Below are 18,242 nucleotides of genomic sequence, written 5' to 3' on the forward strand. Positions count from 1 at the left end.
AGGAATAACTTGTACATACTATAGTACTAAATCTGGGTGAATTAGGTATGAAATTTATTTTGAAATTAATATTTTTGGGGGAGTGTGGAACAGATTAATTCATTTTACATTATTTATTACGGGAAAATTCGTTTCGGGTTGCAAATTTTTGGCTTATGAACCGTCTCTGGAAACGGATTAAATTTGCAAGCTGAGGTACCACTGTTTTTAAAAGTAATTCTGAAGTTGGAAAGTGTAGCATAGGCTCCTTGTACGATGTTCTTTATGTGGTCCTCAGTTTATAATTTTATATCTAGAACCACCCTTAGATTTCTTTCTTTATCAGAATTTTGTAAAGATTTTTCATATAATTTGTAGGCTGTGTGGGGTCTATGTTTTCCTATTCCACATTCCATAACATGGCATTTATTCACATTAAATTCCATTTGCCAAGTGGTGCTCCATACGCTTATTTTGTCTAGGTCTTCTTGAAGGGCGTGACAATCGTCTAAGTTTCTTATTTTCCCTAGCATCTTAGCATCATCAGCAAACCCATAAAGATTTCAACTTTGATTCAACAGAGCAGAAGAAGCTGTTAAACACATGGGGCAAACTCTTACTGAAGTGACCATACCAGTCATAAATACTCATACTCTGCCTAAGTAAAACAGAAACAAGCAGCAACACTTAGTGGGCAAGCCAGAGGCTTAGGGTCTGTGCTGGAATATCCCTGAAAAAAAAAAAAAAAAAATAGGCAGAAGCAGCATTAAACAGCCTGGTTGACTAGACTACCAATCAGGAGGCCTGGTTAGAGACCGAGGAAAAGGGATGTTGATCCTCAGAATCACTGACAGGTAATAAGGCATTATAAGTTTACCTGGCACCACTGTCAAGACACTGACGACCATCAGGTAAATAGAGTTTACCCTAAGAATTGACAAAGCTGTTGACTCTGCAGACTTTTTTTTTTATGTATATTTTGCTTCAATAACCCACAAAAAACTTGTCAATTATAGCAACCCATTTAAGAATTACAATGAACAAATAAGTTGCTTACCTTGCAAGCCTCATTAAATTTGTATTAAACAGCGGTCTTAGCTCTGACCCTAACTTGGGATCAGCAATTAGTGTGTCAATGGTGTTTTCCAAAAATTCAGAAACACATTTCAGCACTTCGTGGTCTGCATCCTTCCGCATGATTTCCTGAGTTGCAAAGAGCCCCATTCTTTCAAACACACTACCAGGACTACATGCTATGGCTCTGAAAGTAGTAATCAAATATTAATTATATTCTTTATTCTTTAGATTAAGTAAATAGGAGTATACAAGAGAAAATACTTATGGACATGAACTAGATGTTGAGGTACAATATTGCAAGGGAAGCATTTATATTATTACACCAAGGAAAGAGCCAAAGGGCATTACCATGAGAAAGAGTGCAAAGACAGTCGAAGGAGACGGGGAATCCTAGTCATTGTTTACTTTGGAATAAAACTAATAGAATCTACTTTGAACATAAGAACAGAACACTGCAACAGGCCTACTGGTACATGCTAGACAGGTGCAATTTTACATCCATGTACTGGAATTGTATGTTATTTTCAATTAGGCATCTGTCTATACTATTTTTAAAACTTACCATGGCATCTTATGTCAATTATGTTTATTTTTGTCATCTATGTCTATTTCCAAACCAATGTTCCCCATATTCTTTATAATCTAAATTTGCCAGATGAATATGCTGATGAGAGTTCTACTTTGTCAATAAATTATTTCATCACCTTGTTTATGTCACCTTCTTTAATAATACCATTCATCCATTAGCATAGCACACTTCAATCATACCTCCCCTTGTTCCTTGCCTTTCAAGAACTTGCAGCTTCAATTCTCCTAAATATAGCTTTGTAGCAAAAATTCCTTATACAAAGGAATCTCCTGGGAACCTCGGTACTCAAATTTAACACTATTGCTCGCTTTAGACACCGATCACGTCCATTTTTTTTTCTTGAAAAAAAAAAATGGACGTGTACACTACAAAAATATTTGTATAAAATTAATTTTTTAGCTGATCGACCTCGGGATACTTTCAAAATAAGCGCCTTTAGAATGTGCAAAATTGGTTACCAAAATGAAAGATGTAACACGAAACTTGACGTCAGAACACTTGAAAGATTATAAATACGTTTTTGGGTCTAAATTTTAAATTTTAAAATATTTGTTAAAATTCTATTTATTGTGCTATTATTATGGGACTAGTTTTAAAATGTGTGCCTTTATATTGCGAACAATTTGATACCAAAACGAGCGATGTAACATAAAAATTGATGTTATCAAACTGAACGAGTATACACATTAGGTTGTGGTGTGCAAATTGGTGCTCGTTCACGGGTAATTTTAGGCTTGCTGTGGGGAGTCTTGCCAGGCTTCTGGACATTATATGCATATACATTTGCAGGGAATTTAATTGCAAACACAATGATACCAAAACGAACGACGTAGCACGAGAATTAAGGTGAGAAAACTGAAACGAGTATACACATTTAGGCATCACCGCATGCTTGCCCGCACCATTAGCCCCATGACGTCAAAGTCTGCGGCGCTCTCGTGGCACACGTGATAGTGTTAATTCATTACAGAAGGCCATTCGAGTGCAGATCTGTGCAAGAACAGTGCCGAATAATTTTTCCTATGAGGAATAATGTAAATTTAATTAATCCATTCCAGATCACATATGAATACAATAAATAAATTAATGTAAATATATTCTCACTTTACCTGTGCCTAGGAGAGGTGAGGCATATGTGGAAGGTGGTGAGGGGGAGGACAGATGTTATTGTTTGGCAGAGGAGTCCCCTAACATAAAAACTTCCGGTAATTATGATTCTAAGGTTTTTTCTCTTTTCTGTCTTTTTCTAATGTAGATATTGTAGATTTAAGCATATCAAACTTGGTAGCAAGAGATGTAATGGGCACATGGGCACCACTTTCATATTTTGCCGAGTTTGTTCTTTTTTCATCTTTATCGTGGTTCTAACTAATTTTTTTCCATTTGGCTCCTATCACTAACTTTCTTAGGCACCATGGTGACTTATTTATGCTATGAATATAAAAAACATCCAAGAAAATACAAGAAAGTTTACAGAGAAGTTTAGTGGGGTGTGCACTGAACAGCTACTGTGAAAATGGCTCTACCGTTATGCGTGTTTACGTTTGAGTGCCGAGCAAATGGTTGACTATTGAGAACGAATACAGTGTTTGAGTTCTGAAGTGTTCGAGTTGGGAGCTGTTTGAGTACTGAGGTTACTCTGTACAGGATTAATTTTGCTATTCTACATTGTATGTTATTAAAATAATTTATATCTATTTGGAACTACAGTAATGAAAACTCAACAGCATAATCACACTGAGGTTTTACTGAATTAGTTAAGGTTGAAGGAAAACATAATTTTTCATATTGCTAACAATTCTAGATATAAAGTAAAAAATATTTTTGGCTTTACTAAATATATTTATACACTGCTGTCTTGGTTTTAGGGTTCTACTAATCATAACTCCCAGGTTCATTCAACAAATCCATTAACTAATATCCATGTCATGATTTGAGGCCTAGTGTTAAATTCTTTTCCCAGACTAAACAAAACCCAGAATTGAATGTAATGAAATGCCAATTTCTGGAAGATTCCCAGTGGCTCCTGAAGCTATCTTTCTAAGATTCCTTCATACTAAAAGGTCACATCAGCCTGTCTGGCCTACCAGGGACCAGTGCCAGAACCTGTCCCCTTCACAAAGGTGCCGAGAGCAGGTGATAATCTGCCTGCCACCTCACAAGAAAAAGCCTCTAGAAAGTCAGCACAGCTTTACAGACAACTGAAGGGTTCACAGAATACAAAGCCTTTATAAATGCCAAACATCTACTGCAAACAAGTCACACAGAACAAGGGATTCACTCAATCAAGCTTAACACTTGTTAGTACCAATTACCACCACCAGGTGGCCTGGCCCCGGCCCACAGCTGGTTCCCGCAAGTCAGTTCTGGACCTGATGGACAAACTCAAGACAAACCAATGAACCTAGAGGGCATGAAGGATGAAGGGAGCCACCAGGACTCCTCCAAAAATTGGCATTTCAATACATTTAATGCAGGTTTTCTGAAGAGAACCCGTTGTGGCTCCCTGAAGCTAATTTAACTTAGATGATTGTCATGCCCTTCAAGAAGACCTGGACAAAATAACTGTATGGAGCACCATTTGGCAAATGGAATTTAGTGTGAATAAATGCCATGGAGGACACAGACCCCTCACACCCTATAAATTATGTGAGAAATCTTTAAATAATTCTGATAAAGAAAGAGATCTAAGGGTGGTTCTAAATAAAAAACTATCACCTGAGGACAACATAAAGAACATCATGCAAGGAGCCTATGCTACACTTTATAATTTCAGAATTGCTTATAAACACATGGATGGTGAAACACTAAAGAAATTGTTCATAACTTTTGTTAGACCAAAGCTGGAATATGCAGCAGTTGTATGGTGCTTATATATTAAGAAGCACACCAACAAACTGGAAAAGGTGCAAAAACATGCAACTAAATGGCTCCTAGAACTGAAGGACAAGAGCTACGAGGAGAGGTTGAAGGCATTAAATATGCCAAAACCAGAAGATGGGAGAAAAAGAGGCGATATGATCACGACGTACAAAATAGTAACGGGAATCGATAAAATTGATAGGGAAGAATTCCTCAGACCTGGAACTTCAAGAACATATATATTTAATATGGTCATATAATTAACTAAACAAAGCTGCTGAAGAAATACTGCATAAGAAAATTCACTTTTGCAGAGTGGTCGACGGTTGGATCAAGTTAGGTGAGAAGGTGGTGGAGGCTAAAACCATCAGTAATTTCAAAGCATTATATGACAGAGTGGTGGAAAGACGCGACACCACAGGGCCAAAACCATCAGTACTGTAGTTTCAAAGCATTATACAGCAGAGTACAGTACTGGGAAGATGGGACACCACGAGCATAGCTCTCATCCTGTAACTACATTTAGGTAATAACTCTCTCTCTTTAGTGCATTCCTTTTAAAACACCATTACAAATATTGTTAACATTTTTACCTTAAAATAAATACTACAATTACAAAAACGCGTGAAAATTACATCTTTGGTCTTTTATTTTATTAGAGTACTGTATCTGCAGTTTCAGTTATCGCAATGTCCACATGTACCAACTAGTCCAGCTAATCAAGGTTGCACTGTAGTTGTTTAAGATTTTAGTTTTTGTAATTCAGTAAAATACCAGACATTTCTTGAAGGGTGGCGAGTGATTTATGACTTATTTCAATACTTTATAGGAAGGTTTAACTTGGTACCGAGTATATTTCTGATCTGATCTTTATTTTCGATCTGATAAAGCTCCCTTCTTTACAGAGGGATCATGGGAGCTTATTAAATAATGGGTGAGGGTGCTACTTTGCAGTCCTTTTTAATAGCAAGTAAGGCTTGGAAAGGTTTTGAGTGTTTATGGATGCATTTTCAGTAATTACTCCAAGCTAAACCAAGTCCTCTTCCATTGCCTCAATGGCACCCGTATGTGTTGGCAGGGAAGTTATTTAAAGAATTCTGTTATGCAGATGTGGATTTTTTTATGTGGCCAGCTGTGGTTTGTTTTGACTCACTGACTTTCTGGGCACCTTCCTCAGTGGTGGCATAAATGAATAACTTAATACAGTATATAAATGCCAGGGCTCCCTGTGCCTCTGTGAGGGGACCAGGTTCTGGCTCTGGGTCTCCAGTAAGCCAGAGACCTCCGAGGTGACTGATGCACCTACATCGGTGACGGTAGCTACAGGGAATCAAAAGAGGCTTCCCCCAGAAATGATTGTATAAAGATCCAAGGTCAACATTGAAGCCATATAGCTCATGCTGTTGACTTGCTGATGCAACATCTGGCATGTTGACACATCTGGCTGGGGTCACCAGCCAGCTACATTGAATGGCTCACAAAGCCAGTAAAAATGTAGATATACTGTATATTATTTATTTTCACTTTTCCATACATTTTACAAACAACTTAACCATTCTTTAAGGAAACAATATTTTTTGGAAGTTTTTTATTTGTGCATATGAGCAGATAAGCATGCACTTTATATCCATAGTCACACTTGTGGGGTAAAGAGTTAAATTATGATTACTGTGTATTGTAGATTACAACAATCTCTTGAAAATTAAATAAATATGCAATTTGTGTAATTATAGTAAGGAAAATACTATTATATATTACGCATCTTTACCTGCCATTATTTTTATTCCTTAACTGATACACATGAATGTAACAGGTAAATTTATGAATCTTAATTAGACATATGTGAGTGATACTGAAAATATGAGGCAGCCCCTTGTAAGTAGTGATATCAAAATAAAAGAAAAGGTTAGGTGAAGGCAATGGTGCAAAACAAAATATTGTAAAAAAGTAAAGATAGAAGCGCTCATATGGTTTATTGAAGCGCAAATTACAGTGTGTGCATGATAACAAAGAAAGCAGTGAATCAAGTAGAAAAATAATATCATACAGTGGACTTCCGTTTCACTATAGTATACTTCCCCAATAACGGGTTACCAAAGACTATAAATATTGGATTAATATTATAATTATTATAATTGATGAAAAGTGCAACATTAAATCAGGATGTGAAACAATACCATAAACATTACAGTCAAATTAGAGAAGCATACTTATTGGCATGGGTGTCCATTTCAACAAACATGGCCTGAAGGAGGTACAACATGCACGACAGACTCTCCTCATCAGCAAATCCATCAACAGCATTGATGACATTCCTAAAAAATAATAATAATAATAATAATACACAGAGAAATCACATTATGTGATATATAAATGAGCAAATCCAACAGGAGCCTTCATGAGAGTTTGAACGTATGCGCTGGGTGTTCTTAGGTGCATACTTGGGACCCTTGTGGGTGGAGTAGTACTCCAGGTTGTAAGTCTTTGACCATGTCGTGGTGCAGTTGACTAGAGCACGCCTGGGAACACACAGCGTATAGGATAGAACCCTTATCAAGGCTCCTCTTGGATTTGTTCAATAATTATGATAATAATAACAACAACCATAAAAAAATTATGAACTTAACATTCTGAAATAAAACTAAATCATAAGAAAATGTTTAAGGCTATAGAGAAAACAAGCAAAATAATATTTAGGTTATTCTAATTAGGCAGCATTCACATCTAATGTCACTCAAGTGCACAAGATCAAATGTGCCCATCATAATGACATTTTATGTAATTGTCCACTGTACTGTATTTCAAACCGGCAATTCTTTTACTTTGCACAACATGTGTGTGTGCACTAACAAGACCCTATAAACAAAATAAACAACCAGCTATTTAATTTGCAAACACTTCTATTTCTTTCTTTTAATATTTTCCCTATCTAAACTTTTATGTATTACCTTAAACTGTACAAGAAATAAGTAATTCAACTTGATTGCAATTCAGATTAGCTTTCAGCACAACAACCCATCTACTAAAGTTTCACAATTACTAAAATTCAAAACAAAAACAAATTTTTAAGCAAAAGATAATGGAAAACAAGCCAGAAGCTTATAGTTACCTCAACACCAAGCAATAATTTCTGTCAAATGAAGTAAGAGAGAGAAATAGCAAGAATTTTCATTTATTAAAATCTACAAAATTGTATTTTGTAAAGCAACCATACTAGAACAAGAAAAAATCAGCACTGAATGAAACACCAATTTCTGGGTGAGCCCTGGTGGCTTCCTGAGGCTACTATGCTGAGATCCTGGCCCACTCAAAGAGTAGCAGGGGTCGAGTACTCAATGTGTCAACTTTGTGAAAGAGAAAACATGCACTCTCTTGATCATTATATTGTAGAATGTCCCATACTGACTGACTTTCGCCCTCCTGGGCTAAGGTATGCTGAACTCTGTAGTTACTATATGAGTACTGGAACACTTGATGATATATTGGACTTGTATCCAAGCAGGGAGTGGTGACAGTCACTGGGAAAGGCAACCAGCGTGTCAGCCAGTCAAAACAAGCCACTGCTGGCTTCAAGAGACTAATGCCTCAACAACTGCCTCAGTTATGCAAACAAACAATTGAGGTCTCATAACCATCGTGAGCTTGTTTACCCCACCTCCCCCACTCATCTGAGGAGAGGAGGAAGGTACTTCAGTGCCAAGGCTGAGCTACCCACTAAGGATCCAGAAGGTTCACCCATCCCTGGTAGGGCTCCTTTCTGGTCAGGACTTGGAGCACCAGCCGGACCAGGGGTAAGAGGTACAGGAACCCCCATCTCGACCAGTCCAGTCCACAGCTAGGGTTTCACAGTTGGGGAATGGAGCAGTGTATAAGGGAAAGTGCCGATTCTAAGACGAAGTGAAGCGGTCCACATCTGGGCATACAAACATCTCACAAAGCCTTAGGAAGGAGGCATTGATGGTGCACTCTATGGAAATGGGAATAAACCAGGACGATCTTCCACGAGGACATTGGACACACCCAGGGAATGAAATGCGCAGATAGCCAACTCCAGAGCAGAAGAGCCACCTGAAAAAATCCAGGTGGCAGAAGAATCCAGCAGAAGAGCCACCTGAAATGTCCAGCTCCAAAGAGACAGGGCCTGAAGTGAACCCACTCAGTTAAGAATGTAAACAACAGGAAAACATCAGAATGGAGGCAGAGCACAGAGCCCGGAGGAATCCAACGATCTGCAGTGATGCAGTGAGTGCCACACAGCCACAAACTCCCAAATGGTACCATGAGCCCAATGAAGGAGAGGACGACAACGACCCTAGCTGGACTGGTGAATGCTGGTCACAAAATCCCAACCCAAAGCCAAGGTATCCATGCAAAGGACCCATGGTTGAGCAAAGGTGCAGGAAGGTGCCAGACAAACAAACCCCGAGAAGCCAGCCATGCAACATCCGGCAAGAAGCCAATTGATTGTTGTTTTCTCTAAGGAGATTCTTTCCTTAGAGAGAACAACAATATCCCACTCTAGAGAGCACTAATCTCTTAAAAAGTATCATTATCACCATGGCATCTTTTATTTGGAAGGTTCTTTTTTATCCAGCCTGTCATTTTTCTTGCAGTTCTGACAGCAACTTTGTTGTATTTGGTACAAAGGTGTTGTTTTAGGTACAGGGAACGATTCAAAACTCCTGCATGTACACAGGACTCACAGCTTTTGCCACAGGATTCCAGTAAACAGACGCCATCTTGAAAAAACCAGTGTTGAATGTAATGAAACACCATTTTCTGGGCGAGACCCAGAGGCTCCCGGAGCTGTCCGGGCTGATATGAATGTATCAGACTGTGGCATCAGTCAAGTCACGTTTGATCAGTCAAGCCACGGGGTATGCCCGAGGCCCGTTTGCCTCAGGCAAACTCTGTGCCCAAATGTCAGCCCAAGACATATTAACTACAAGCCAATGCAGCAAACTTACAAATGTCGTGAGCATGAGGATAGACCGCAGGCTGGCTGGACCGAATAACTCTGTGGATGACCTGGGAGACCTGAACCCTGGAACAGGGAAGAAGGGAAACCGGGTCAACCCAAAGTGCATTCCCGGTTACCGAGGTTGTGGCACACAGGTAACGGCGAAGAGCCGCAACTGGACACAACACATAATGCACCCCGGGCTGAACCTACCAAGCATCCACAACCCAAGGACCCCTTCAGAAAGCAGCCGTCCATTCTTCACCAGAAAAGAAGAAGACGGCTGCAAATGAACAAACCTACCACCAGGACCAAATAAGCAGAAACCTCTGCGCCGGAAGAGAGCATGAAGCTCCCAACCCGACTCCCAGAGGACAAATGCTAACAGGAAAAGGGCCTTCGAAAAACAATCTTGTACCAAAGGGGCCACAACAAACCGAGAAGAAGAAAGAAAAGAGAGCACCCGGTCCAATGACCAGGATGGCTCAGGCAGTGCATGAGCAGTTCCGTAATGGGAACTGAAAATATATCTTCAGAAGGACAGCATCCTTCTGAAGATGTATTATTTAATACGAAAGTACTTAAGGAAATTCCCGTTTCAATTCTTCCTTCGTGGTTTGACACTGTCACATTTTTCATCACGTGTTAATTTTCGTGATTTACACACACACACATACAGTGACACCTTGGCTTATGAATGTCCCTCTTTAAGAACTTTTCAGGTTACAAGCCCAATTTCGTCGGAAAATTTGAATCGGGTTACAAACTTTGCCTCGGGAAACGAGTTTGTTGATACGCGTATGGGCCGACCTAGTGCGTGGTGGCATGGCGATCGCACCTCAGTTTATCAGTGCCTCCCACCTAGTGACTATCGCGCCTGAATTCTTTGCAAAGACTTAGTTTTTTTTTTTTTATATTTGGTTATTTGAACATGAAATTTGTTATTATATTCAGATTCAGATTCAGATGTTTATTCAGGTAAGGTATATACATACAAGTGATGTTACATTAATGGATTGATATATAGATAGAGCTAGTACATACAATGCCTAAAGCCACTATTACGCAATGCGTTTCGGGCAAGACTCACATAACTCACAATGGGTCCCAAGCAGCCAGTGGTAAGGTTCAAGCCAAGAAAACACATGTGAGAATGACCATAGAGGAAAAACAAGAGATCATTTGTAAACATGGAAAATGGTACACGTGATGTTGAACTAGCTAGGCAGTACAACAAATCTTCAGGGAAGGAGGAGGAAGCAGTAGAGGATGTCCCTTCCTCATTAATTAAGAAAATGTGTGCAGTATGGGAAGAACAGCAAAGTTTTGCTGAAAAGAATCACCCAGATAAAGCTTTAGCAGGCCATTGCATTGATCTTATTAATGACAATGTGATGTCTCACTACAGACAAGTGTTACAAAGAAGGGAAAAACAATATTCAAATGGAACAATTTCTAGTGAGAAAATCAAGCAGTGAGCCAGAAGCAGGTCCTAGTGGTATGTAGGCAAAACATGCCATAGAGTGTACCCCAGGGAAGTCATCACTGCCTGATGTTATAATGGAAGAGGACTCCCCTTCCAAACAGTAACACCTCTCCCCCCACTACCCCCTTCTCACCATCTTCCATACGCCAACAGGAGTCATCAGTAAAGGTAAGTAATAACTTGTACGTACTTTTGTACTGAAGATTTGGGTGAATTAGATATAAAATTTAATTTGAAGTCCCTTTTTTTACGGAATGGACTTTTGTTTTTCCTTCATGTTAGCATAGTCAAAATGAAAGTGCTCATTTTTAAGACTTTTTATTGCAATACCTGAACTTTGGGAGATGAAATAATGCTTGTAGAGCTGAATTAATCCAACATGTATTTGCTGTATTTTGTAGCCCAACTGGTTTGTTTTGGTCTCGAGGTTGATCTGTGGGACGAACTTTCACTTTCCCTGCTCCGCCCCTAAGATCTGCTAGGCACCAAGGATTGTTTGAACATCTCTTTCTGAAAAATAATAACAACATTTCCACATTATATTCGTTTTACAATGCAGTAGCGTAATAGAAAATTTCTCAATTTAATAAGAATAGAACAAAAACTTAAAATAAGGTATGGAAGCTAAATACTGTACTGTACAGTACACTGAAATATAGTAAACTGTAGTTTTAAATATATGAACTTGGACTTTGATATGACATGTTTAAGTATAATACTGCTCATCACTATCAAGCCCACATACTGGCATGGAAGAGTTTTTGGGCTTTTGTCCATTCCATAAGTTTTCAGGATTTGTTCTTTTGTTAGCTGATCTTCTGAGAATGGTTTAAAAGTGGACAAAAGGCTCTGTGGTTCACTGTTCTTCACAAATGTATCCGTTGTCTGAGAATGATCACTGCTGTCTGAGACACTCTTCTCGACGACAACAGTGTCTTCTGAGGCATCATCCTTTACTGTAGAGCCACACAATTCTGAGTCTTTTGGCTCTTTTAACGTGCTGACTGGTGCACCACCATTGACCATTGGCAAACTGAGCACCCATTTCCATTTGTCACTACGGTAACCTGCCTTTATATACGACAAATCGTTGCTGATCCTGAAAAATACAATTAAATTAATATCAAAATTATATATACTGTAACTAAATAATAAAAATAAAATGTAGTCAGTTGAACAAATGTAATTATCAAAAGAAGGCACCAAACCAGGAATATGCTGTAGCACCATTAATGTGACTGAATATGCAAACAGTGCTAAACATTACTCAAGATACCAGTACAAGAACAAAGGGATATAAGGCGAGCAATAGCAAAGGTATCAGACTAGCCAAGGAGTCTAACGAGGGACAAATGACCCTAGTGACAACAGAAAAGCAAGAAATACAAATATCCAAAAAAAATTGGGACATTCTACAAGTGAATAACTGGAAGTGGGACAGAACAGCTATGACAAGAAGACAAAAATTAAAAATACTAGGCAAAGAAAAAGACGCAGAACTAGTTAAGATCAGAGAAATCTGGGATGGGACACAGGTAAAGCCAACAGAGAAGGTTAAGGCAAGGGGACTGTGGGTAAGGAGCATAGGCGAGTCGACAAGATCCAGCAAGGAAGGGGGTGCTGCGGAAAGGCAGTAAGGGGATGCAGAATGAGGAGGGATAGAAATGAGCATGTGCTCCCGAGCACAGGCAGCACCAGAGAAAGGAACAAGGGCAATAGAAACTTCTATAGTGAGGACAGATGCCTCCGCTGCTGAGATGGGAGAAGGTGCAGGAACAAGACAGGGGTGAAGCAGAAGGATTAATACCCTTTTATCCACAGGGATGAAGAGGAGAGGGACCAGGTTTACCTTTCTGAGAGACATAGGTGCAGTAGCATCAAGGTACTGTGAGATAGCCACTATCATCTCAGGAGGGAGAATGAGACAGGTGACACAAGGATAGCAGGGAGGAAGGTGAATACTGGCCTAGATAGCTATATGCTTGTGAGGGTCAAAGAGGACAAGAGGATAATTGTAAAGGAAGACGGGACAGAGAGTTGGAAGGGCCCACAACAGATAAAAAAGAGCGAAGATGTGGAGAGGCGACACAGAAAACAACAGGCAGGGAAAAAGACTGGGTGGAAACACCGGCCAGTAACACCAGACAAACACCCAGGGGTCTCAGGCATGGAATTGATTATGGATCTTAGGAGGGGAAGAGGAGCATGACATAATGCACTGGCGTAATTCATGCCAGAAAAAAAGGAAAGGTGGACCTGGCATCCAGCCTTGGGAAAAATATGCAATCTCAATGTGTAAAGTGGAGGATGGCTTGTTCAAACTTATAGTATAGATGTATAGTGTATAATGAAGTGCCCGGTCAGGTATAGTGCCTTATAATATAGGCCTGGTCAGAGACCGGGCCATGGGGACGTTGACCCCAGGAATCAGCACATGGTAGACTCTGCCACGCCCACCACCCAGGAAAGGAAGATAGAGCCCAAGGAAAAACCTCAAAAGAGGGAGTCGGATGGGAAAACTCAGAAGCTTTAACAGGAAAGAGCAGCACAATTGCCTCTGCACCTGAATTAGAAGGGGGCAACTCCTGAATCTGCCCAAGTCGCATTCCGAGCTAAACCCTGCCCCGATTCCGAAACCCTCAGATGCTTCAGAGCCAGAGACATGGGGAAGAGTGAACCAAAACAACTGGGGGAGGGAAGAGGGGGTGCAGATGGAACCAAGGTTGAGTTGACCAAACCTTCAATTTCAAGTCCCTAAAATACAAATGGGGCAGCCAACTGGGAACACAACCTAAAGTGTTGCTGGACCAAAAGCCGGCAATACAAAGCACATGCTGCTTGAAATTTCTGGGCTTCCATAGAAGAATGGGTGAAAATGAGTACATGGGGGAACAAGTCCCACATTACTCTGGGTCGAAGGTGTCACTGACCCAACAAGCAACACGGCGGAGGCAGAAAGAATGAACATCCCCGAGTGGCAACGGCGACGAACAACCCTCAAATTTGCACAAGATGAGAGCGGGGTCAAAAGTGGTATCCTTGGTACCCCCGAGCCCGCGGGGTTTTCCGAGGTCTGTAGGCTGAATGAGTCCTGCAGAAAGCCCAGGCACTGGGGCTGTAACGGTGGTAAACCCTGTCGATGCAGGCAACCAGGCCAAAGGAAATGTCAAGGGGCAGCAAGGAGATTCTACCCCACACACTCTAGGCTAGGCCTAATAAAATTAAAGGAAGGACCCCAAGGAAAACTCCATAATGACACACAGAAAAACAGAGAAGAAACCCCCAAAGACTAGACCACAGCGAATGACCAGTCTGGGAGAAACATTGGTGGCCCCCTGAAACAACCTTGTAGAAAGTGCAGGCTGTGCAACCGCAGTGTGCCCCCACCAGCCAACCCCCCCCCCCCCCCACTAGGCAAGACATACAGCCTAAGACCGCTGGCTTACCTTAAGGGGCCCGGTACATGTGGAGACTTTTCAAAATATGAAATACAGTGAAAAATTTTAAACAAATCTCCCGTTATTTGGCATCAGCATCGTGAAAATTTCAGCCCAATATGTTAAGAAATGGATTTTTTTACAAATTGTTTACAAAATAAATGCGTGCACGACGGGTGGCAACCGGTACTGATAACGATAACACCTCCAATTTACTGGCAGTCAGGGATAAAGAGATGCAAGCACCTGTTGGATGCACAAGAAAGACAAGTAGTAGTAAGGAGGGGTTTACAAAATGGATATACCGCTGATGCCACCTGGAGGACCAGATTTCACACATAATTATGAGCTAGTTCGTTATTATGTTGTATTCTATTATATATCATATAAATACATTGCCCAATGGCAATGTTTCTTATGTCCCTTTGTACGAAAAGCTGACAAGCACTTTTTTTCTTGTTTTCTCTCCTTTGTTTTTATTCGGATTTTGTTGCGACTTCTACATCTTGGAAAATGCATATCCGGCACTAAGCATGTTAAGTTGGAACGAAATTGGTCACCATGTTATTCAGCCACAGGTGACAGGTGGCAGAAGTTGTGACTTATTTATTTTTTGGCCAATTTATTTACAGAGTTCATACTCTATTCTCTTTTTTATTTAGCTTGTATTGATGAATGAGGACCAGATGAGGGGTCTTATCACTTACATATGGGCAATAAAGTTACTCCAATCAATATATTTCATTATAAAAACATAAGAACATAAGAATGAAGGTAACTGCAGAAGGCCTATTGGCCCATACGAGGCAGCAGCTATTTATGTGTGTGTTTTACAATTATCTCTATATTTTTTTTGGGGGGGGTTATTTTTCTTGACTTCATATCAACACATACTGACCTACCGCTTACACATTTTCCACTACAAACGCTCAGCAATCTTAATTAAAACTTACAAGATATGTCATAAATTAATAGTACTATATTCATTGTAGAGAACTTTAAATGCATTTTTCTCTATGAAGAACATTTTCAACTTTGAGAACTAATAAAAACTTCAGTTTCTGACCGATTCTCACTATTTTTACATATGTGCAAAGTTCTTAGTTCAAAGGTTTCCTCTGAATCGTTTAGTCATAAAGTTTGGAGTTATAAATATTTTGTGTATAAATTTGGCACATATTTGGATGGCCATATTCAAAAAATGCTGTACAGTAAACTATATTCTTAAACAATATTACCATCAGAGGAGAATGAATGTTATATGTCATTCTAAGACCATAATGAATAAAATAACAATTGGTGACATTATAAGGCATTTATAGCAATTTGAAATTGTGAATTATTTTTACTTATTATTATTTTTTTTTAACTTTTTTCTTTTCATGGTATGATGTTGATCCATTAAGAAAAGTTGGAGCATTTACCATGGAGATTATGCACAAAAAAGAATTAAGTGTGTTTGAGGAAGTTTCAGTGTACTCTTCAGAAAGTTTCCGTTTCCGGGCCTCTTAAGGGCGAGGACCACCCGAAGGGAGGAGGTCCACTAAGATTCGGGCATTTCCCGAAGGCCCCAGGGAAGAGAATCCTGACCATACAAGGGTGCACAGGGGAAATAAACCCTGAGCTCATGCAGCTCCGCTACACTAAAACTTCTGGCATATGCACACTTTCGTGTAAAAACACTGCCTAAAAGGCAAGAAAATGCCAAGTAAAATGGGAAAGAGGAGCTAGAGCAACACGTCTACCAGGTAAGCACATCTGTAAAGAACTGAAGAATGTCAGCCAGGGTTCCCCAGGCCGGCTCCCTCCTACCCCCAATGAGCGGGGAGGTGGAGTTAACTAGCTGGGAGCTAGTTTCACTAAGTTTTGGTTGTTTCTTTTATTATTGGGGAGTTCTTTTGGCACTTGGGGGACTTTAGTTGCATTTTTAAACCAGCCAGAGGTTTGTTTTGATTCACCTATCTTTCTGGGTGCCTTCCCTGGTGATATCAAAGATGATATTCTTTAAATCTAAAGTGATCCCATCACTCCCTGCACCTCTCAAGAGGGGGGCCAGGTTCTGGCTCGTGATCCCTGGTAGGCAAAAAGAACTCCGCATCTGATGACACTAGGTTGTATGGCACTTAATCAGTAATCAGTGTATTAAAAGATTTATTATAAAAATCTAATATACTTCTCAATCCACATAACCGACCCACCTCAATGAATGAAACAAGATGCTGAAACTACTTTTTAGGGCAATTTGATAAAACTTGCCTTTAGCAGTGAATGAGTATCTTTGGGAAAGTACAACCTCCTATCGCAGCCAAAAGTTTTAAAAGGACTGAACTAGAGTCAAGAGGTAGTCATGGATCAACAACAATTTTGCTTCATAAACTGTTCAATATTAAATACTGAGAAAACATTAGAAAGTTCCCTTTTGAAAACAGGGTGGTAGATGGTTGGAACAAATTAAGTGAGAAGCTAGTGGATGCCAAAACTGCCAGTAAGTAGTTTCAAAGCGTCACATGATAAAACCGGACAGACGGGACACCCCAAGCGTAGCTCTCATTCTGTAATTACACTTAAGTACATTTATACTTGAGGCTGAATTTTCAATGAATGCTAAGAGATCAGGACCTTTAGCACTAGTTACTGACTAGGTAGCTAGGCCTATATCAACCATTTTCAAAGGAGTTTCATTAGTAGAGCTCTGCATAAACACCCGTATTATAATCTAAATTATAACCACCTTACTTTGAACAATATTGCATAACATTCCAATAACTTATAGTAATGTACTGTACAGCATGACACTGGAGTAGACAGCTAGAGAGGTGCATTATGGATAATGATTCTGGCTGTTCAAGACCAATACTAAAATTGGCCAAATTTAGTCTCCAGAGACCAAAAATAAATATTTCCTAATCAATAAAAAATGCCACCAATGAATGCTACCTTCTTTATTATTATTTAACCTTAACAGTCAATGGTTACCAAGAAATGAGTTGCCAAACATGGATGTCCAGTATCTAATTCTGGACGTTTGTTTCTGTTGATGGACTGGGCATAGCTGCAGCACTTTGCTGTAGGTATCCTGTCAATCCAGCTAGGCCCATGGGAAGCGAAAAAATTAAACACATGTAGTCACCATTAAAGCTTACTGACACACCCTACTACTACATTTTGTAATAGTTCAGTAGTTGCTGAAAATTTTCCACAAAGCGCTGGGACAGCTGACACCTCTGAATACTAGTCTATAAACACAGATGAGGTCAAACATTTAACAGCTTGATCTGTTATTCTAGTATTGTTGTCTAATAGTATGGAAACAGATGAAGGCATAATATAGACTATAATATACATGGTTATAAAACTCTGATAAAATTCCCTAATGAATGGGATATCTCACACCATCTGGATACCAGTGACATGTATCACGACGCTTCATTATGAGATGAAACTCCACATGTCATCATTTTTGGTTACCTACAATGGCAATGCATATACAGTAGTGTTTATGCCAGTGTCATTTTATAGAACACTTAATTTTGTATTCATATAATTTACAATAAACTTTTGTCACTAACTTTGTGTCCAGTGACCAACAGTGTAGCCACTGGCTGTAGCAACACTTGTTCTCAGCCACACTACTTTGTTTTGCAATACAGCTTCTTTCTGTTTTGCAATACAGCTTCTTTCTGTTTTGCAATACAGCTTCTTTCTGTTTTGCAATACAGCTTCTTTCTGTTTTGCAATACAGCTTCTTTCTGTTTTGCAATACAGCTTCTTTCTGTTTTGCAATACAGCTTCTTTCTGTTTTGCAATACAGCTTCTTTCTGTTTTGCAATACAGCTTCTTTCTAAGTGTCTA

At 39.6% G+C, this 18,242-nt stretch overlaps 1 protein-coding gene across 3 annotated transcripts in view; it reads right to left on the minus strand.

Moving 5' to 3' along the window:
• Nucleotides 1–18,242, minus strand: part of LOC123774163 (ubiquitin carboxyl-terminal hydrolase 48) — a 129,195-nt gene that overhangs the window by 109,577 nt on the left and 1,376 nt on the right. For all 3 annotated transcript variants that reach the window (XM_045768294.2, XM_045768292.2, XM_045768293.2), the window contains exons 2-5: nucleotides 11,699–12,052; nucleotides 11,284–11,463; nucleotides 6,718–6,822; nucleotides 1,037–1,240 (exon numbers count right to left, since the gene is read on the minus strand). In XM_045768294.2, coding sequence (XP_045624250.2) covers nucleotides 1,037–1,240; nucleotides 6,718–6,822; nucleotides 11,284–11,463; nucleotides 11,699–12,052 — 843 coding nt within the window. The remainder of the gene's footprint in view (nucleotides 1–1,036; nucleotides 1,241–6,717; nucleotides 6,823–11,283; nucleotides 11,464–11,698; nucleotides 12,053–18,242) is intronic.

This window comes from Procambarus clarkii, chromosome 73, assembly GCF_040958095.1.
Source record: "Procambarus clarkii isolate CNS0578487 chromosome 73, FALCON_Pclarkii_2.0, whole genome shotgun sequence".
Classification (NCBI taxonomy): Eukaryota; Metazoa; Arthropoda; class Malacostraca; order Decapoda; family Cambaridae; genus Procambarus; species Procambarus clarkii.